At 41.5% G+C, this 18173-nt stretch overlaps 1 protein-coding gene across 4 annotated transcripts in view; it reads left to right on the top strand.

Moving 5' to 3' along the window:
• The window catches only part of TMEM117 (transmembrane protein 117), a 641682-nt gene that overhangs the window by 107191 nt on the left and 516318 nt on the right, over positions 1-18173 (top strand). For all 4 annotated transcript variants that reach the window (XM_075551848.1, XM_075551846.1, XM_075551845.1 and 1 more), the window contains one exon: positions 11377-11509. In XM_075551848.1, the coding sequence (XP_075407963.1) occupies positions 11377-11509 (133 nt within the window). The remainder of the gene's footprint in view (positions 1-11376; positions 11510-18173) is intronic.

The raw sequence follows: 18173 nt of genomic DNA, 5'->3' as shown, positions 1-18173 counted from the left end.
TCATGATGAGAGAGTGAACGCCTGTGTCCACCTGATAAAGTACAGCCAAACACATCTCTGCTGGTGTTGACGGTGAAGTCATTAACAGTGTGCCACAGCAAGGGCAGCAGGGAGTTTGCATCTCAAGCAAAGTCTAAGTCTCTGGGGGAGTGAGGCCTAGTCTTTCTTAAAGGCTGGGTGTGAAGGCAAGGAGAGCAGATGGTAGTTCAAGGATGTGGGGTCCAGAAATCTTTTTTTAAAGGATGAATTTAAGCTAATTTAAAGACCGAAGGACAAGAAGGAGGAGCGAGGGAGGGATTGGAATAAAAGGAGAGAAAGGATGCCTGAGGCTGATCGAGCAGGGCCCGATGGAGGGGAGCTGGTTTGTACAAGTCTCAGATGGGACCATTGGTGGAGAACAAAGGGAGAGCACTGCACCCCTTGAGAAACAAGGAAAGGACGTAAAGAGAGCAGTCAGCGTCGACTAGAAGACACATTTCTGGGTAAACATCGAGGGAAAATATTTAACAGCAATAGCCCCTTGAGGTTGAGACTAGGGTCGTATTAGGAGAGAATGGGCTTAGTAAGAGCTGAGAGGTAACATTTGAAATAGACATCGAAGGGAATGGAAAAGAGAGTTGATTAAAGGCAAGGAAAAGTAATAATGTGCGGTGCTGAGATAGCAACCAGAGTTGGGGATCATGATTGTGTAGTGACTTATCAGCTCAGTTATGTAAACCTCACCCTCCCTACCCCCCAGCAATATACTGAAATCAGAGAAAGCAAATTGTAGAACCTGGATGGAGTTTATCAGGCAAGTGTAACACAGAGATGTGAGGAGAAAATTAAGGGAGGGAGGCTTTAAAGAGGGAAGATGTGGTAGAAGTGAGATCCAGAAAGGCGGAAGGTTGCAGTACTACAGTGGAATGTTGTTCGTTCATGTGTGGTGCTATCCATTTTGTAATCCACTCAATGGATATGCATTGCATATTAGAAAATACATGTAGCATATATGACATATGGATACAATAGGCTCTGTATCCCCACCTTGTTGCAGAAGTGATCCACACAAGCTGAACAATAAATCACATACAGAATGGCTGGTCTTAGGTCTTTTGAGGTTGGGCAGTTCTGTGAAATAACAGCACATGACCAGAAAGACTTTGTTCACTGGTACAGTATTCCTTTTTGCGGGCTTGAGGGCAGATCTTAATTTGTCTCCTAGAATTTTCCCATTACGATGGCATCTGATGGAGACCCGGGTAGCACAAGCACTCGGCTACTTATCAAAAGATGGGTAATTTCAAGAAAAGGCGTCAGAAGAAAAGCCTAGTGGTATATTATCAAGGGGAGCTGATCCCAAGGCTCAATGGAAAGTAAATATGTAGAAAAGAGCGATGGAATACATGCACGAATATGTCGGATACAATTGATGAATGGGTTGTAAGAGCCCCCAATAAAATGATTATAAAAAAATGATGAGACTTGCCATCACAAGAAGGCGACTTCCTGTTACCATTATATCAATATACAACCCTCCTCATTAAATCCTAGCCCCTAGAAACTGCTAAAAAAAAAAAAGAAATGGTAGAGTCAAGGAAAAGAGAAGAATATCTGCTGTAATTTTTATTCATTTCCCCTGTAGAATTCAGCTAATGAGATAGAAATATTTGTAAACTTTGAAAAGTAAACATATCACATTTTATTTAAGATTATAAGATAAATGTATTCAAGATATTAAAAAAAGGAAAAATAAAAAATGCAATAAAAGATTAAATAAGGAAAAAAAGATTACTCTCAAAACTGCATAGACCAATTTCTACATGAAAACATATGGGTTCTCATGAGTTGGAATTGACTGTGTCGCAACTGGTTGTTTCGTATAATAAGAATCTATTTACTCTGCATTCCGCAGGGCACTAAGCACATAGTAGAAAACACAGACTCCCTCTAGGCCACTTCTTTCCTACCCGCTCTGAGCCTTTGCTACAGTCGTTATCCTGTATCTTCATTATCTTATGATATTTCAAGCTATTTATACTGATAACAATCCTCCAAAATATAGCATGAATTTCAATTTGTCATTGACATAAAGCCAAAAATATGGCAGACAACTCTCCTCCAAACAGTAATTCAGGAACCGTGCTCATTCTAACTCATGGTCTTGCCCTTCTCAGTACTGTGTTTGCCAGACTTTATTTGCATTGGGAAATCATTGTCACGCTAAGAAACTATTTTCATGTGCCTCCAGGGGTGAAACATACCAAATAGATTTATAAATTATTTAGCTAATCCTTGATGTTTGTAACTTTGGCTATGAGGGTTCGTTTGGGACCAAATTCTGTAACAGTTAATCTCATAAATTTTCCCTATAAATCCTGGGGGAAAAGTAATATCTTTTTCTTTCTAGACAAACAAAGAAGATTCACAATTTCTGTTATCTTGAGACAACAAAACAAAATGTATGCGTGTGTGTTTTTGTGAACAAAGCAGAGGGAGCTAAGATGGCATCTTAGTAGGTACCTAGTTTTGGCATAATTTAAAAAGTGAAATTAATCTCTCACTGTTGAAGAGACCGTGAGTTTGAAAGCTGGGTGTGGGCCCAAGGGAAATGCCTTGCTTGTTTTTGTCTGTTTGAGCTTCCAGTGGTGTCCAGCAATTCCTAACTAGCGTTCCTGGTCTTGTCGATGCCTCTGCTCCTTCTGTCGTCCACTTCCCCTGTATGAGTCTCTCATCTGTTTGGCTCCATTTATAACTGAGAGATTGCATTGATGCAACAAAAGAAACCTTATTTTCAAAGAGACTCATATTAATAAAGACAGGAATTAAGATTTCAATATGCAGTTTTAGAAAATACAATCCAGTTTATAATAGATGGGAACCCAACCTGAAAAGAAAAGCTGGGAAAGGCTAGATAGATCGTCTTGCTCACATTGCGTGCAAACTCAGACCGCTGAAGCCATTCCATCCCCAAGACTCTAGTGAGTACATGTTATTTTCAAAGCATTTACTGTACGTCAAAATTTTGTTATGCTTGGTATAGGACAGCAACGCAAGAAAAGAAATTTTGAAGCCAATATAAATAAAAATTCTTCATAATTTAGGCCTGCTGTAATTTTTAAATTTTGTTTCATTTTTGTTCCTGTCATTTGCAACAATGACCATCCTTACTAGTACGTGGAATGTCTTCATGCTGATTTTAATTTTCTTTCGGTTCCAATAGACTAAATACATGTCTTCAAAATAGCTACAGATTCCTTTTGTTTCTCATGCCCTCATATATGGGTGACCAGACCAGACACAAGAGGCTTTGGAATATATGATCCAGTGCTCACTTCAGTTTGAACACATCTTTTGGAGGACATCTTCCTTTTGTCCTTTTATATTCCCATGCCATGGCCTAAAGTGTAATGTCACAATTTCCCCTCTAAATTAAATTAAATCATTAAAAAAAATCTTGCTAGAAGTTGTTAGAAACCATCAAGATCATTCCAACTGATAGCTATCTTTCAATCTCCTACCCATAGCAGCCCTATGTATAACAGAAGGAGATACTTTCTCATCCATGCCTGTGGTGGTTACATAATCTGTTGTCAATTTGAGACTTAAGAGTGAAGGTGTGGAGTTTAGCTTGTCAATCAGGTCACAGCTTGATAGCTCGATGACCTCATTTGGAGGTGCTAAGGAGATATATAGCTTGCTGGAGGCGGGACACATACTTACTCCCTGCGAGACATAATTGCTGACAAGACCCATGGAGCTATGCTAGAGCCCTGGAGCTGGAGGAGCCAGTGGAGACCCCTGCCAGCTCCGAGATGCCTCTACTACCAGTGGACCCACAGGACTTCCCAGCCACTGGCTTGTGATCTTTCTGCATTCGGCATCATTGCACATGTTTGTGAGTCTGAAGAGGAATTTATGGATTGGTATCGGACATGAGGGCTAGTGTTGGACTTGTGAACTTGATCTGGACTGGGTTGGACTGAACAAATATTCAGTTGCTCTTGTCTATGAGGCTGTTTCCTATACACATATGTGTGTCTATGAATTTGTTTCTCTAGTCTACCCAGACTAATGCAGTGCCAGTCTCATAACTGTTATGTTTGAGCCTATTGTTGCAGCCACTGTGTCAATTCATCTTCTGGGGAGGCTTCCACTTTTCCACTGACCCTCTACCAACTATGAAGTCCTGATGCCCTTTTGCAGGGACTAGTCTCGCCTGATAATATGTGCAAAGTCTATGAAACAGAATCTTGCCATCCTCTTTTCGAAGGAGCATACTGGCTGTACTTCTTCCAAAACACTTGTTTGTTCTTTTGGAAGTCCATGATATTTTGAGTATTCTTCACCAGCACGGTCATTAAAATGCATGAATTAATTTCTGGTATTTTTATTCATTGGCTAGCTTTCACATGCATATTAAGTCATTGAAAATTCCATGCCTTGGGCCAGGTGCACCATCATCCCCAATATAACATCTTTGTAACACTTTAAAGATATTTTGCGCAGCAGATTTCCCCAATGCAATATATCATTTGATTTCTTGCCTGCTGCTTCCATGAACTTTGATTATGAATTCAAGTAAATTGAAATCCTTGGCCATTTCAATTTTTTCTCCGCTTGTGATTATATTTATTGGTCTAGTTGGGAGGATTTGGGTTTTATTTACACTGGGCTGCAATGCATACTGAAGCCTGCAGTCTTAGTTCTTCATCCAGAAGTGCCTCAAGTCCTTCTTGCTTTCAGCATGCAAGAGTGTTTCATCTGCATGTCACACGTTGTTAATCTGTGTCACTTTCTGATTCATATATTCCACCTTCTTGGATTATTTGCTCAGCATCCAGATTGAGTGAATGTGGTGGAAATATATGACCCTGGTGCCCATCTTTCTTGATTTTAAATCATTAAGTATTCCCTTGTTCTGTTAGAATGACCGAGTTTTGGTCTATGTACAGGTTCCACGTGAGCAAAATTAAGTGTTCTGGAATTCCCAAGCTTCTCAATATTATCCATAGTATGTTATGAGCCACACCATAGAAAGCCTTTACGTAGTCAACAATACACAGGTAATCATCTTTCTGGTACTATCTGCTTTCTGCCAAGGTCCGTCTGATGTCACAAATGATATACCTGGTTCTATGTCCTTTGTTGAATCTGGCTTGATTTTCTGGCAGCTCCCTGCCAATTTTCTAGTGCATCTATTTTTGAATGATTTTCAGCAAATTTTTACTTACATGTTATATTAATAATATTATCTATAATATCCTTATTGTATTCATTTGGTTCCTTATTTTGAGGATAGGCACATATATGAATCTCTTCCAGTCAGTTGGCCAGATAGCTCTTGTCACACTTTCTTGGCCAAGATTAGTGAGTGCTTTTAGCGTTATATCAGTTTATTAAAATATTTCAATTGCTATTCCATCAATTTCTGGATCCTTATTTTTGGCTAGTATATTAAGTACAGCTTGCACTTGTTCCCACAGTACCACTGGTTCTTGATCATTGACTACCTCTTGAAAGGATTGCCCATCAGCCAGTTCTCTGTGGTACAGGAACAGTGTTCCTTCCATCTTTACATGCTTCTGCATCATTCAGTATTTTTGCCCCTGGAATCCTTTAATGCTTTAAGTCAAGGCTTGGTTTTGTCCCTTAAATTCTTTCAGTATGAGATATGATGAGTGTTCATGCTTTTTAGCTTTCCAACACCAGATTGCACCTTTGATTTCTTTATAATAGTGCACTTGACCTTCTCCAGCTGCCCTTCGAAACTTTCTGCTCAGCTCTTTTACTTCCCTGTTTCTTCCATTTGCTTTAGCTATTCTATAATCAGTAGCAAGTTTCAGAATCTCTTCTGACATCTATTTTGGCCTACATGGATCTGGCTGGTAATTTCAACTACTGACCTTGTGGGTCAGGGCCCATCACTTAACCGCTATGCCATGATAGGGGTTATAGGGATCCTGAAAATAAATACTTCAATCTGTGCTTACACCTCTGCCCTTTATACTATGTAATTGACCAATACTGCATGAGGGCTGGTCTTCTACCATTTCTTAGTGTTAAGGATCTACCTAAGGAGCCCTGATGGTATAGTGGGTTACACACTGGCCTGCTAAACTCAAGGTCAGCAGTTTGAAACCACCAGCCACTCTGCTGTAGAAAGATGAGACTTAGTACTCCCGAAAAGTCTCAGTAACCCACAGGGGCAGTTCTACCCTGTCTTTTAGGGTTGCTGAGTGGGAAACAACTTGATGGCAGTGAGAAAGGCCATCGTGTTGGAGGTGGATGGCTTCCACACTGTCATTATTTTCTTGAAATGGCCTACTTCCTAAGACATATGTGTTAGGACAGGTTGACAAGAGAAACAGATTCAGTGACACTCGTATATGTGTAAGAAAGAGCTTTATATCAAGAAGTAAGTATATATAAAGCAAACATCTCATTCCAGTCCAGATCAAGTCCATAAGTCAGATGTTAGTCAATAAATCCCTCTTCAAACTCAAGCAACCACATGCAATGACACAGAATGCAGGAAGATCACAGGCTGGTGGGTTCAAAGTCTTCTGGATCCAAGGCAGTGGCCTCATCACAAGACTCATGCATGTCTCATGGTGACTCTTCAACAGGAAGGTGAAGGCAGAGTGAGAGGGGGAGATTCCCAAGAGCCTTCTTATGAGAAGGCCACACCACAAGGATTTACCATCAGACTGTGACCTGATTGACAGGTTAGACACCATCCTTACAATCTTAGATCTTCAAGTTGGCATGAAATTATGTAACTACCACACATCCCTTGGGTTAGCCTTGATCTATAATTATGATCCTTAGCCCAGGGTGGGTCTTCTCCTGTTGTTACTTGCTGTTGAGTAGGTTTTGATTCATTGTGCCCCTGTGTACAGCAGAATGAAACACCTCCTGGCCGTGTGTCATCCACATAACGGTTATGTTTGAGTTCATCATTGCAGCCACGGTGTGAGTCTATCTTGTTGGCCTTCCTCATTTGTATCGTCCCTGTACTCTACCAGCCCAATGCCTTTGTTATGGACTGGTTGTTCTGGAGAACACCTCCAAAGTACGTGAGATAAGTTTAACTGTCCTTGCCGCTAAGGAGTATTCTGACTGTCCTTCTTTCCAGACAGTTCTTTTGGCAGTCCATGTGCTGTCAGGATCCCTCATCAGCACCGTAATCGGAACGCAGCATTTCTTCTTCAGTCTTTCTCATTCAATGTCCAAGTTTCACATGTATCTGAGGTGATTGAAAATATCATGCCTTGCGGTCAGATGCTCCTTAGCCCTCTTTGCTTTTCAGCCCGTTAAAGAGTCCTTGGGCAGCAGATCTGCCCATTGTAAGGTGTCCTTTCAGCTCTTGCCTCCTGCTTTCAAGAGCAATTCTTTGGCAGGCACACATGGATCATCTCAGGATGAAGTTCTGCACCTTTGTAGCCTACATACTTGCATAGCTTTGGGAACATGCAACTCCTCTTTCTGTCTCTCACTGCTGCAACCGAGTGTCTGACGCTAACATCTTTTAGGGCAGAGAGAGCCCAATTTCCCCCCCTTTTTTCCTGCAGAACAACCGGTGGGTTTAAACTGCCAACCCTGCAGTTAGTGCTACCCTTAGCGGGCAGCCCCACCAGGGATCCTTCTTTCTGTCCTTCCAGGCCCTTGTTTGGACAATGCCCCAGGAACAATGACCACATCCCTCTCTTACCTGGGGAAACAACTACTTGCATCTGTTCTTTGAGATTCTTTTGTGTAATTTCCCCCCAAAGGTCTCTTTGTCACAACCACTGCAGATGGCCCAGAACATAGAACACAAAGCTCTGTCTGTCGGGAGAAGGAAACGGTTCGTTTCCTTTTTCTTTCTTTTTTTTTTGACTTATGAGTACAGTTTCCCTCTGTTGAATATAGGGTTGTTACCAGTCAGAACAACAATAAGACCATGTCAGAAATGTGCCTTTCTGTGTGATAGTTCTTGACACTTGCTGACTTATAAGGCTTGTGTTCATTGTTGCCTCTCAAAACCTTCTCTACAGGAGAGTGTTCCAAAATTCGGAATTTTGCGACCTGAAGGCAAGATGGCATATAAGGTCACAGGGAACATTATCGCCAGGATGACAGTTATCCAACAGTACTGTTCCTGGCAAACAAGCTGTACAGTCAGTCACCTTACAGGATAGAGGCAATGCATTTTCCAGGGACATTTTCAGGTGACTCTGAGGTTCTTGGTTTGATTACATTGTGTTGGAAGAGTGACTCATGGGCACTGTCACCGAGTGGTTCAGTCTTTGCATACATGTTTCTAGCAATCTCCAAAACAGAGCTTAGTGCCATGGACTAGATTTCAACTCATAGCGACCAATGGGACAAAGTAGATCTCGTCCTGTGGATTTCCGAGACCGTGACTGATTACAGCAGTGGAATGCCTCCCCTTTCTCCCTTGGAGCGGCTGGTTGTTTCGAACGGCTGACCTTGGTAGCAGCCCAGTGCATAACCAGAACACCACCAGCATGCTTTTCTTTAGCGAGGCCACGAAGGCGTTAATCTTTAGTATTTTCAGAGAAAATTTTATAATGTGTTTTAACTCAACACTCGGGTCACACCAATTCTGAACTTAATATATTGCAGTGCTTTTGTTGTGCCTTTCAAGTGAATTTCAAGCCGTGCTAACCTGCCACTTTCGTCTAATGACTTTAATGGCTGAAATTAATGCCAGCCCATGAGTTTGGCAATGACAGCATAAATGGGACTGTCACATTTCCCTTTTACTAATTTTGTGTTATTTCAGCTAGTTTGTAGTTAACCCACAATGTTTTATTTGCAGTGCGTTCTTAAATTATCAGCATTATTATTTGACTTTAAAATACACTCATTACCTAATTTCTGACACATGCATGTGCTTCAAGGGAAATTCACATTAAATCTTAAAGGAACTCTAATTGGCCGCTTTGCAATTCTTCATATAAATGACTGAGTTAAATACATCGATCTTGCTTTTAAGCCTGAAGGGATGTGCGCCAAAAAGAATTCTGAACAAAGAGACCCCTTGAGCCTCAAATAAGGTCATGCTTCCATTAAATACCTAAATGAAGATTGACTCCAAGCACCCGGTGCCTGCTCACAGCTGTGCCTCCAGCACTGCTGCCTGGGTCTGGCCTGTGCTGAGCACACAGTCAATATTTGTTCAATGAGTGAATACTATTCCTTGAAGTTTGCTTTCAGATGTTTACGATATGTGTTTTCTACTTTCTAGTAAACCTTTAATATCTATTTATAACATTACTGCCAGTACGGTGTGTGGAGCCTTGCAAATATCTGGCTTTCCATAATTGTTCATTTGCTCAATCAGTAGGTTCTGTGGGTTGTAATCGGTAGGGCTAGCATCATTTGTTTCAGTAGGGCATTTCCCACAGTCTTATTTTAGTTATACATCACATTCCCCTGGATTTATAGATTTGCCCTTTGCTCCTCTTGTACCAGTTAAGAAGCCAAAGTCCCCCACCTTAGTGTTCCATCTAACGTGGCTTATGTATTGGGCTGCTGACCTCAAGGTCAGTAGGTTCCAGCCCATCAGGCTCTCCTTGGAGAAAGACGAGGCTTTTGGATCATGCTTCGATAGAGTGGCAGCTCTGGAAGCCTTACAGGGCTGCTCCAGTCTGTCTTATAGAGCAGGGCTTCCTAAACCTTTCCTGCTTTTTTTCGTGACAAATTTGGGACACAGGCAAGTGCTGTCAGAAACACCTCAGATTCATTGCCCGTTTGTTTTAAATAATTTCTGGCCACTGTGCATTCAGAAACCTTGTACTGTTGCTAGATTTTTTTGTGACCCCTACATTCAGTTACGTGTCCTCTTATGGAATCACACTGATCATTTAAGAAGCTCTTCTATAGGGTTACTGTGAGTCGGATTTGACTCAAAGGCAGTGAATTTTGTCTTTTAAAAGTTCCAGTTCGGGTAAAATTTCTATCTGCTTGATTTACAAATGGTATCAAAAGTGCTATTTTAATAAAAGTGAAGTATAAAGGAACACTTAATAAATATATTTTAAGAGATTATTTCTTCCTGTGCTCTATAAGCTACACTTATAGAAGTTACACTTCTTATGCTCTATAAGTTATATTGTCTCTCCAGAGAGTGGATTTCCAGATGGATTTTTTTTCCTCTCATCTATTTGGGGAACATTTTCTCTATTGAGAAATCCTGCTGGAAAAATTCAGGCCTAATCTATTTTAATTGTGGTTTTGATCAGCTTGTGGTTATTGTTACTTCCCGTGGCGTGAGCTCTGCCTCTCTGTGCCCTCAAGTGCACACAGTAGATCCACTACACGGCGTTAGCAAGGCTGCAAACTCTCAGGAGCAGATCCCCACTCACATTTCTGAATTGCCTTTGGGTGAGTTTGAACCGCCAACCTTTCAGTTGATAGATGAGCACTTCATCGTTTTATGCCACACAGGGTGCTTTCTACGAGGGTACCATCTCTCTTATTTAGATACCCTTTCTCAGGAATGGAGCTAAGTACGTAGACAAAGTTTACGTTGGGAGCAGCCAGGGTGGCTGGTGCTCTTTATTTTTCTTTCTCTCATCGTTTGTCACTTTTCCATGTCTCAGGGTTTTAGTGCTCTCTGATTTCTTTGTACCATATGTCAAAATATTCTCTCTGGGAGAATTCTGATAGTATTTTTGACTATTGTATTTATTTACCTTCAAACCTACTTCTTCATTGAAGTATTCACATTTTAAGCATTTGAAAAATTTACCTTTGTAAATGGAATTTTAGGCAATGCAGGTTTCATTTTGCTGAGACCCACTCAACGCCCCCCCCCCCCCCCATACACACTTCATAAATCTGCAGATAATCATGTACATGGACACAGGCTATTTTGTCAAAGAAAAGGACTTGGTATCTGTTTCTTATTGCACACATTTTTTTTAGTTCAATTTTTGTTATGTTCCTAACCAATTTCATTTTTTTAATAAGTGAGTTCTCCCTTGGTTTATTTTTTGGCCAATATTGGAATTAGATGTGTGGAAATAAAAAAGGGTGCCAAATAGAACTTACGAATCTCTTTTACTGTTTACGTAGCTTTAGCATGAGCTGATCATACACTTACGACAAGTAGCAGTCAATAGTGCAATCATTCATGTTAGCATAAGAATAGATCTCCGTATGCTGAGTTCTCTCGTTTGTACTGTTTGCTTTAGGATTAAATGTGACATGAAGGTTGTCTGCGACTTCATCCATGAAAGTTTATTAAGAAACAGTTAGAAAGAACATTCTATAGTTGTTTCATACAAAGGAACTAGAATATAGTGAAACAATATACACTGAAATAAAGATACATGAGTTTTAGTTACAATGAAAATTTATCTCTAACAATATATATTTTTTCAGGTCGCCTACTCCGGCTAAAGATGTTTCGAGAGGATCATGGGTCATGGATGACAATGTTCTTCAGTACAATTCTGTTTCTCTTCATATTTTCTCACATCTACAACACAGTTCTTCTAATGGATGGGAACATGGGGTAGGTTATCTTTCCCCTTTCTATTGTGGTGAGTGTTATGTTTGAAACTCCTATGAATCCAAGGAGAGTTTGTTGTGGTCTAAATCTCTTTTTAATAAATATTTTTCCAAGTGGCATGATCTATGCATTTTTCTTAATTAAGTTATTTGAGGGTTTTTTTTATTACCTTTCCTTTCTCTAAGAAGCTTGTTGCACATTACAGTACTTATATTGTATGTGGTGTTTCTGACTCTTTAGGACTTCTCTGTTTGAGAGCAGATTCTAATGTAATTAGCATGACAGAAAGTATGAGAATCAGGAAAACCATTTATTAACTTGGCTATATTTGTGCAATCAGAAATGTAAGACTCACATGAATGTCTCCAGTTTGCAATTCCAGTCAGCTGCAGATCCTGGCGACATGCACTCGATACTGGTGATTTTTTACTCTCTCTCGGCACTCCCAACAAAGACCCCTCTGTTGTAAGTGGGTCACCTGAAAAGTGAGCCACCCCGTATTACCTCCTGGCTTGTGATCTGTGCTTATCAAAATACAAGTCAAATCGCTGTGGCATGAAGATGTGCTAATGAGTATAAAACAAACATATAAATATTAAGCATACTTAAATATAGTAAATATATATTTAACTCTCCTGTCCTTTCATTATATAATGAATCCCAAGAATTGGGATCACAGCATAATTTCCTCTTGATTTGCTCTCAATAAATTCTAAACCAGAATATAAGAAGATGGGTTTGACTTACAGCAATAAGCAAGATTAGTGACAATAATAAACCACTTTAGATATTTGGTGTGCACGCAGTAATTATTATTGAAAGTTTTTATCAATTATTATCAATGTAACTAGGAAATATATATTTTTTCTAAATAGAGACTAGGCAAGATTGTTGTCTAGTTCTACAGTGTGTAATTTTTTACATATAGATTTTGGCTACCTTTGTTTAAAGCCGAGAGGGATACCTCAATTAAAATTTATAGTGTTCCCCCCTTTAAAAGGAGATGAATAGTAAAAGGAAAATAGATTTTTTTCACAAGGCTTAAATTTAGTCCATGCTGACAAATGTTTAACTCAGGAATTTGAATTTAGATCAAATGCTTGGACTGTAGGAAGCTGTTACAGTGTTTAGTCTGTATTTGTTTCTTGGACTAGAGTAATGCTGTTGATAATGGGTCTTTTTAAAAATGGCGTCACTACAGATTTTAACAGCAGCTACCAGGATGTTTCTCATTTAGAGCATTGAATGGATTGTGGAATGGTATGGAAATGGGGTGGGATACTACACCTAACTGAAGTATAGTAAAGACCCTGGGAGGTCTTGTGCTCTTTCAGTCCTGGGACCAGAAGGATAAGGCTCCCCTCTAAAAGCTGTATTTTTAGGCTACTGTTGGAAATAATGTATTAAACAGTGCAAACGTATTTCTGTTCACTCAGAAGCTGACTTTCCTTCTTTTTATTTTTTTTAATATGAAGCCTGTCTGTGCTATGCTAAGTAGAGGTGCTTATTCTGAGGTTTGGGTGGATAGAGAGATTAGATCTAAAAGCAGAAACTTAACTGAGATACCTCTCACGTTGTAAATACTCACAGATACAAGTAGATGTAACATTATTGACTGCTAATCATGATTGAGCACTTAGTAAGTGCCAGGCACGGATCACCTCCCTCCATCCTCACTGTGACCTTAGGCAGCAGGTACCTTTATCAGTTCCACTTTACATTTAAAGAAACTATGTGCAGAGAAGTTGAGTGACTTCTCCAGGATTGCATTAAATGACATATTCATTTTAAACAATAGGAGAGAAAAATCCCGAGGTACTGCGTATTGGCTCTGATAGCATGGCCCGCTGAATAGTGCTAGGGATTTGTTTAATGGTGGTGGGTAGGCTTAGTCTCTCATCATAATCCTCCTTGACTTTTCTATGCATCTTTGCTCCTCCACCCGATTTTGTATATTTAAAGAAGGAAGAGATTCATTACTCAATAAATCATTAATAAAAGGTTTTATTTTATTTTCAGAATAAATACATTGTCACACATTCTTTTGAAATGTCTGAACTATTATGGATATGCCTTATCTTTCCTGGGAAGGATCTTTAATTGAGAGAAAATCTTAATGGTGTCACTTCTTTTCTACATCCAAAGCCAGGGACAACTATCCCCATTTACTGCATGTACACCCGCTTTTATGTAACACACATGCAGGGAATAGATGCAATTGCTTTTGGAGTTGCCTAGAGACACCCTGCTATGTGAAGCCTTGCCTCCTCCTTTGAAGGGCAGGTGTGTTAGTCCAAGTTGAGCAGAGAAACAAATTCATAGAGACTCATATGTGAATAAGAAAGAACCTTATATATAAGAGCAAGTGAGTATTGAGAAAACATCCCAGCCCAGTTCAAATCAATTCCATAAGTCCGATATTAGTCCATATGTGCTATACCAATCTATAAAGTCCTCTTCAGACTCACAAAACACATGCAATGACGCCGAATGCAGGAAGATCACAGGCCAGTGGGTTGCAAGTATTGTGGATCCAGTGGCATTGTAAGCATCTCAGCACTGGCAGGGGTATCCATGTGGTTCCTTCAGCTCTAAAACTGACTGCCTCAGGGTAACATCACGTGGCTTCTCCTCCAGGATGGCTCATAGGGAGTGAGTCTTGTAAGTGGATCGTCTCTCAGGAAGTGAGCTGAGAGCCAGAGAGTGTCTCCCACCTCAAGGAGGAAATACAGGAGTTCCCAGAATCCTCAGGAGATGGCCATGCCTACACAGAGGCCTCCTTGACTATGACATGATTGACAGAACAGACTCCACCCCTTTACTCTTAACCCTCTCAAGTCCCCAAATGACAAGGGATTATGTACCGACACAGCAGGAAATGCCGGAGCCAGACTGAAGGCAGAGACCTTGGCAACAGAGCTGGGAAGCACCTTGGAGATCTCTGTGTGAAGTGACAGAGACCAAGACCAGAGGCATCAGAAACTGTGACATGGGGACCATGGGACAGAGTAAAGAAGCCAAGCCGAGCCCAGAGACCAAGTTCTGGAGACCAAGAGAGAACAGAGGAGCCTTGCGGAGATGAGGAAACTGTGAGGCAGAGCAGCAGGCTGGCTTCCTGGACCACGGAGGCCGAGGCCATGGGCCCACGTGGCTGAGAGGCAGAGGCCAGAGAGAGATCTGGCTGCTGGCTGAGAAGAGGCGCTGCAGTGGATTAGCGGCTCTATTCCGATGGTTTGCTGTTCCTGACTTGGGATAAGCTGCTAACTTCCCTAATAAACTTCCTTAATTGGAAGTATTGTGTGAGTGCTGTGTGGCCATTGCACTGGGATATCAATCCCAACAGGAAAGCCAAGCGCAGTGGGAAGACTAGCCGGGGTAGAGAGGTAAATGATGAAGTACGGAGGGAGAGGGAGGAGGCACGTCTGCCCTGTGCCTCGTGGCAGAAGGCTGTGTGCTGGTGAAGAGCACACTTTTTCTTACGTGTGTGTGTGTGTGTGTGTGTGACAGTTTTAGGATTGCGTATAAATTTTCAATAAGTTGGAAGCTCTTGAATCTCCTGAGAGAATAGAATCTTTAGAATTATCTAGGCCAGCATCTCACGATTTTCTCCAAAATGGACTTGATGAGAATCAGGTTGCCTGTCTCATGAGAGTGCATTGCTTGACATGTGCACCCACTTCTCTCACTTAGTCATTTCTGAGGGTCAAGCAGAGAGGAGTTCAGGTAAGGAAGGAAAGAGGCAATTGAGCAGGGGGGACTGAAAGGAGCAAAGGCACGGGAAGCAGGCCTATTTCTCGCCCATCACTACAGAGACGACACTTCCAACTTCTGGTTTTTCTCTCCACCTCGCTCTACCTCACAACACCAAATGGTCCTCTTGTAAATTCTTTTCTTCAAGGATTTTAAAATTTATGATAAATATGCACGTGACAATAGTTGCCATTCTTTGCCTTTCCAGTTTGGTGGTGTGAGCCGTGGGTTGATTCTGACTCGTGGTAGCCCGTATGATAGAAGAAAACTATCACGGGATGGGGCCTAGTGGTGGGACACTGACCTGTGATCCGAACAGTCTGCAGTTAGAAATCACCCGCCACTCCTCGGAAGAAAGATGGGCTTTCTACTCCCGTGACCGTGATAGTTACAGAAACCCTAGGAGCTGAGGGTCGCAGTGAGTCGGCAAGACCTCGATGGCATTGACTGAGTAAGCTTTGTGGGAACAGATTGCCAGATCTTTCCCCCTCTGGTAGGTTAGAGCCATGGACCCCTGGGTAGCAGCTAAGTGCTTAAACATTGAAGGGCCCTTTTATGTAAATTCAGTGACATGAATTGTACTCATCCTTTTTTTATTCTTTCTGTTACCAAATAATTAAATGAAATGGATCTTCAAAAGACTGTTGGAGGTTATGAGCCTGAGTTCTCCAGGAGAGAAGAGGCAACGCATGGGCAGGGTTTCACATGGAGCAGATTATATGGAACTTCTTTATCACGCAGTGGCAGGTTAAGTAACACGAAGCTTCTTTTACTACAGAATTCCTAAAAATGATAAAAAATAAATACATGCCATCTAATAAACCCTTCTAAATTGCCTAGCTGAGGTTAACTAAAGGCAGGGACAGTCGTCCAGGGGCCACAGTGAAGAAGGACTTGAAACCTGGTTGTAAGCTGACATCCAGAAACAGAGGCTTAGGGACTTGAGTTTTATTTATGGACCAGATATAAAACTCTGGGTTCACAGTAAGTGACAAGGTGAAACAGAAGTCTTCCTAAACACTGCACAGAAAAGCTGGTTTGGCAAGTGTGTAACTATCAGCCAATGCCGAATCAAGGATGCTTTGCCCAAGGAGTAGGAAAAATCTCCCATGGTATTCATAACCACACGCATGACTTCACAGCGTTGTGTGTGTGTGTGTTTAAACGTTTTGTGTGGATTAGCTGAAGGGTTGCAAAGCAGACGATCAGTTTTCTATTCAACGACTGCCATTGAGTTGTTTCCAACTCATAGAAACCTGACAGGGCAACATAAAACACTCCCCAGGGCTGCAAATCTTTACCAGAGCAGAAAGACAGCTCTCTCCGGCAGAACAGCTGGTGATTCCGTCCGCTGACCCTGGCGATGAGCATCCCGATGCGCAACCAAGCACACCGCTGAAGCTCCCTTCATCGCCTTATAGCATCCCAGGTATCTCTGTGCAGTAAATCCAAATATCTCCATGTAGTGTGCACTGACTCCCCCTTTCTCTCCACCTCGGTGTAGGTGTCTGGTTTAATCCACAATACAGAGTCTGTGAGCCCCAAAGTTCTGGTAAAGCTCCTCCGGTAATGATATTCATCACCAAACATAACAAATAGGAAGATTGAATACTCAAGACACTGAGACCAGAGAACAGTTGGATAGAGGCTAATAAAATGCATATTTAAAGCAATTAAATCTATTAAAACATTGAAAAATAACAAGAGAATAAGACACTTGGAAAAAGAACACGCAGACATGAAAAGGACCAAATGTGTGAATCTCAAATCATTATCCCGAGTGAAAGAAGCCAGACACAAAGAGTGCACACTGTGTTCCTTTGTTTCTCTGACATTCCTTAGAAGCCGGGCAAAGCCGACTTCGGGCATTCAGCGAGGAGATACTGGTTGATGAGAAAGGGCTGAGAGAAAATAGTTTTGAATGATGAGAAAGTTCCGTATTTTCTTGAGTGACCATTAAATATATATATATGTCAAAACATAGCCAACTGTTCACTTAAAATAGGTACATTTGATTCCATGTAAGTAATATTTGTGGAGAGCTGATTTAAAAACACTGCATAATCTTCCCGCCCATCCACCACTCATCGGTCAGGTCGTCACACTGCAATGGCTTTCCTGGACTGTGGTGCTGGAAGTCAGGCCATCAGTCTTTCCAATACCAGCACGGTCAGCCCAGAGTGGGCACATTTCAGTGGAACTTCCAGAGTAAGACAGATTTGAAAGAACAGCAAGCGAGTTCCCCTCCTGAAAAATTAGCTGCTGAGTACCAGACCCTCTGATACTCTGCCGGAAAGTGAGTCCCTTAGACTGAAAGGCACTCAAAACGTGACTGGGAGGGGCTGTCTCCTCAAAGTTGATGCAGCTTTCATGACATATTTGTAGCAAAACTTTGAGAAACTTTGTACACTGATGTGGCACGAGTCAAAATGAGAAGAACTGACGCCATCCATGAAGAGCTGGGGTGTGGAATAGAGGAAGGGTGGCTCTAGGAAAATGAGAAGTGGTTAAAAATGAAAGGAAAGGTTAAAATCAACATTGGTGATCTGAAACAAACTGGTAGTGGCTATTCTGAATGCGACAATCCACTGTGCAAGAATGAGAAATCAAGCGGACCGACGAAGAGCCTCCTGAGGTCCATCCTGAAGTACCATGCCCAGTGCCAGCATAGCATCCTGTGAGTACACGGAGGACCAGTTCACCGACTCTTACCCAAAGTTTGCACCATTGGGCTCTCTGTTGGACTGCTAACCACAGTTGTCAGCAGTTCGAAGCCACCAACCTCTCCTGGACAGAAAGACGAAGCTTCCTACTCACATACGGGTTTATAGCCCTGGAACCCCCCTGGAGGCAGTTCTATTTCCTCTGCCCCGTAGGGTTGCTATGAGCTAAAATCCACTCAGTGGCCCTGAGGTTT

Source organism: Tenrec ecaudatus, chromosome 6 (assembly GCF_050624435.1).
Source record: "Tenrec ecaudatus isolate mTenEca1 chromosome 6, mTenEca1.hap1, whole genome shotgun sequence".
NCBI lineage: Eukaryota > Metazoa > Chordata > Mammalia > Afrosoricida > Tenrecidae > Tenrec > Tenrec ecaudatus.
The sequence above is the reverse complement of the archived record's forward strand: the minus strand, read 5'-3'. Positions and strand labels throughout refer to the sequence as shown.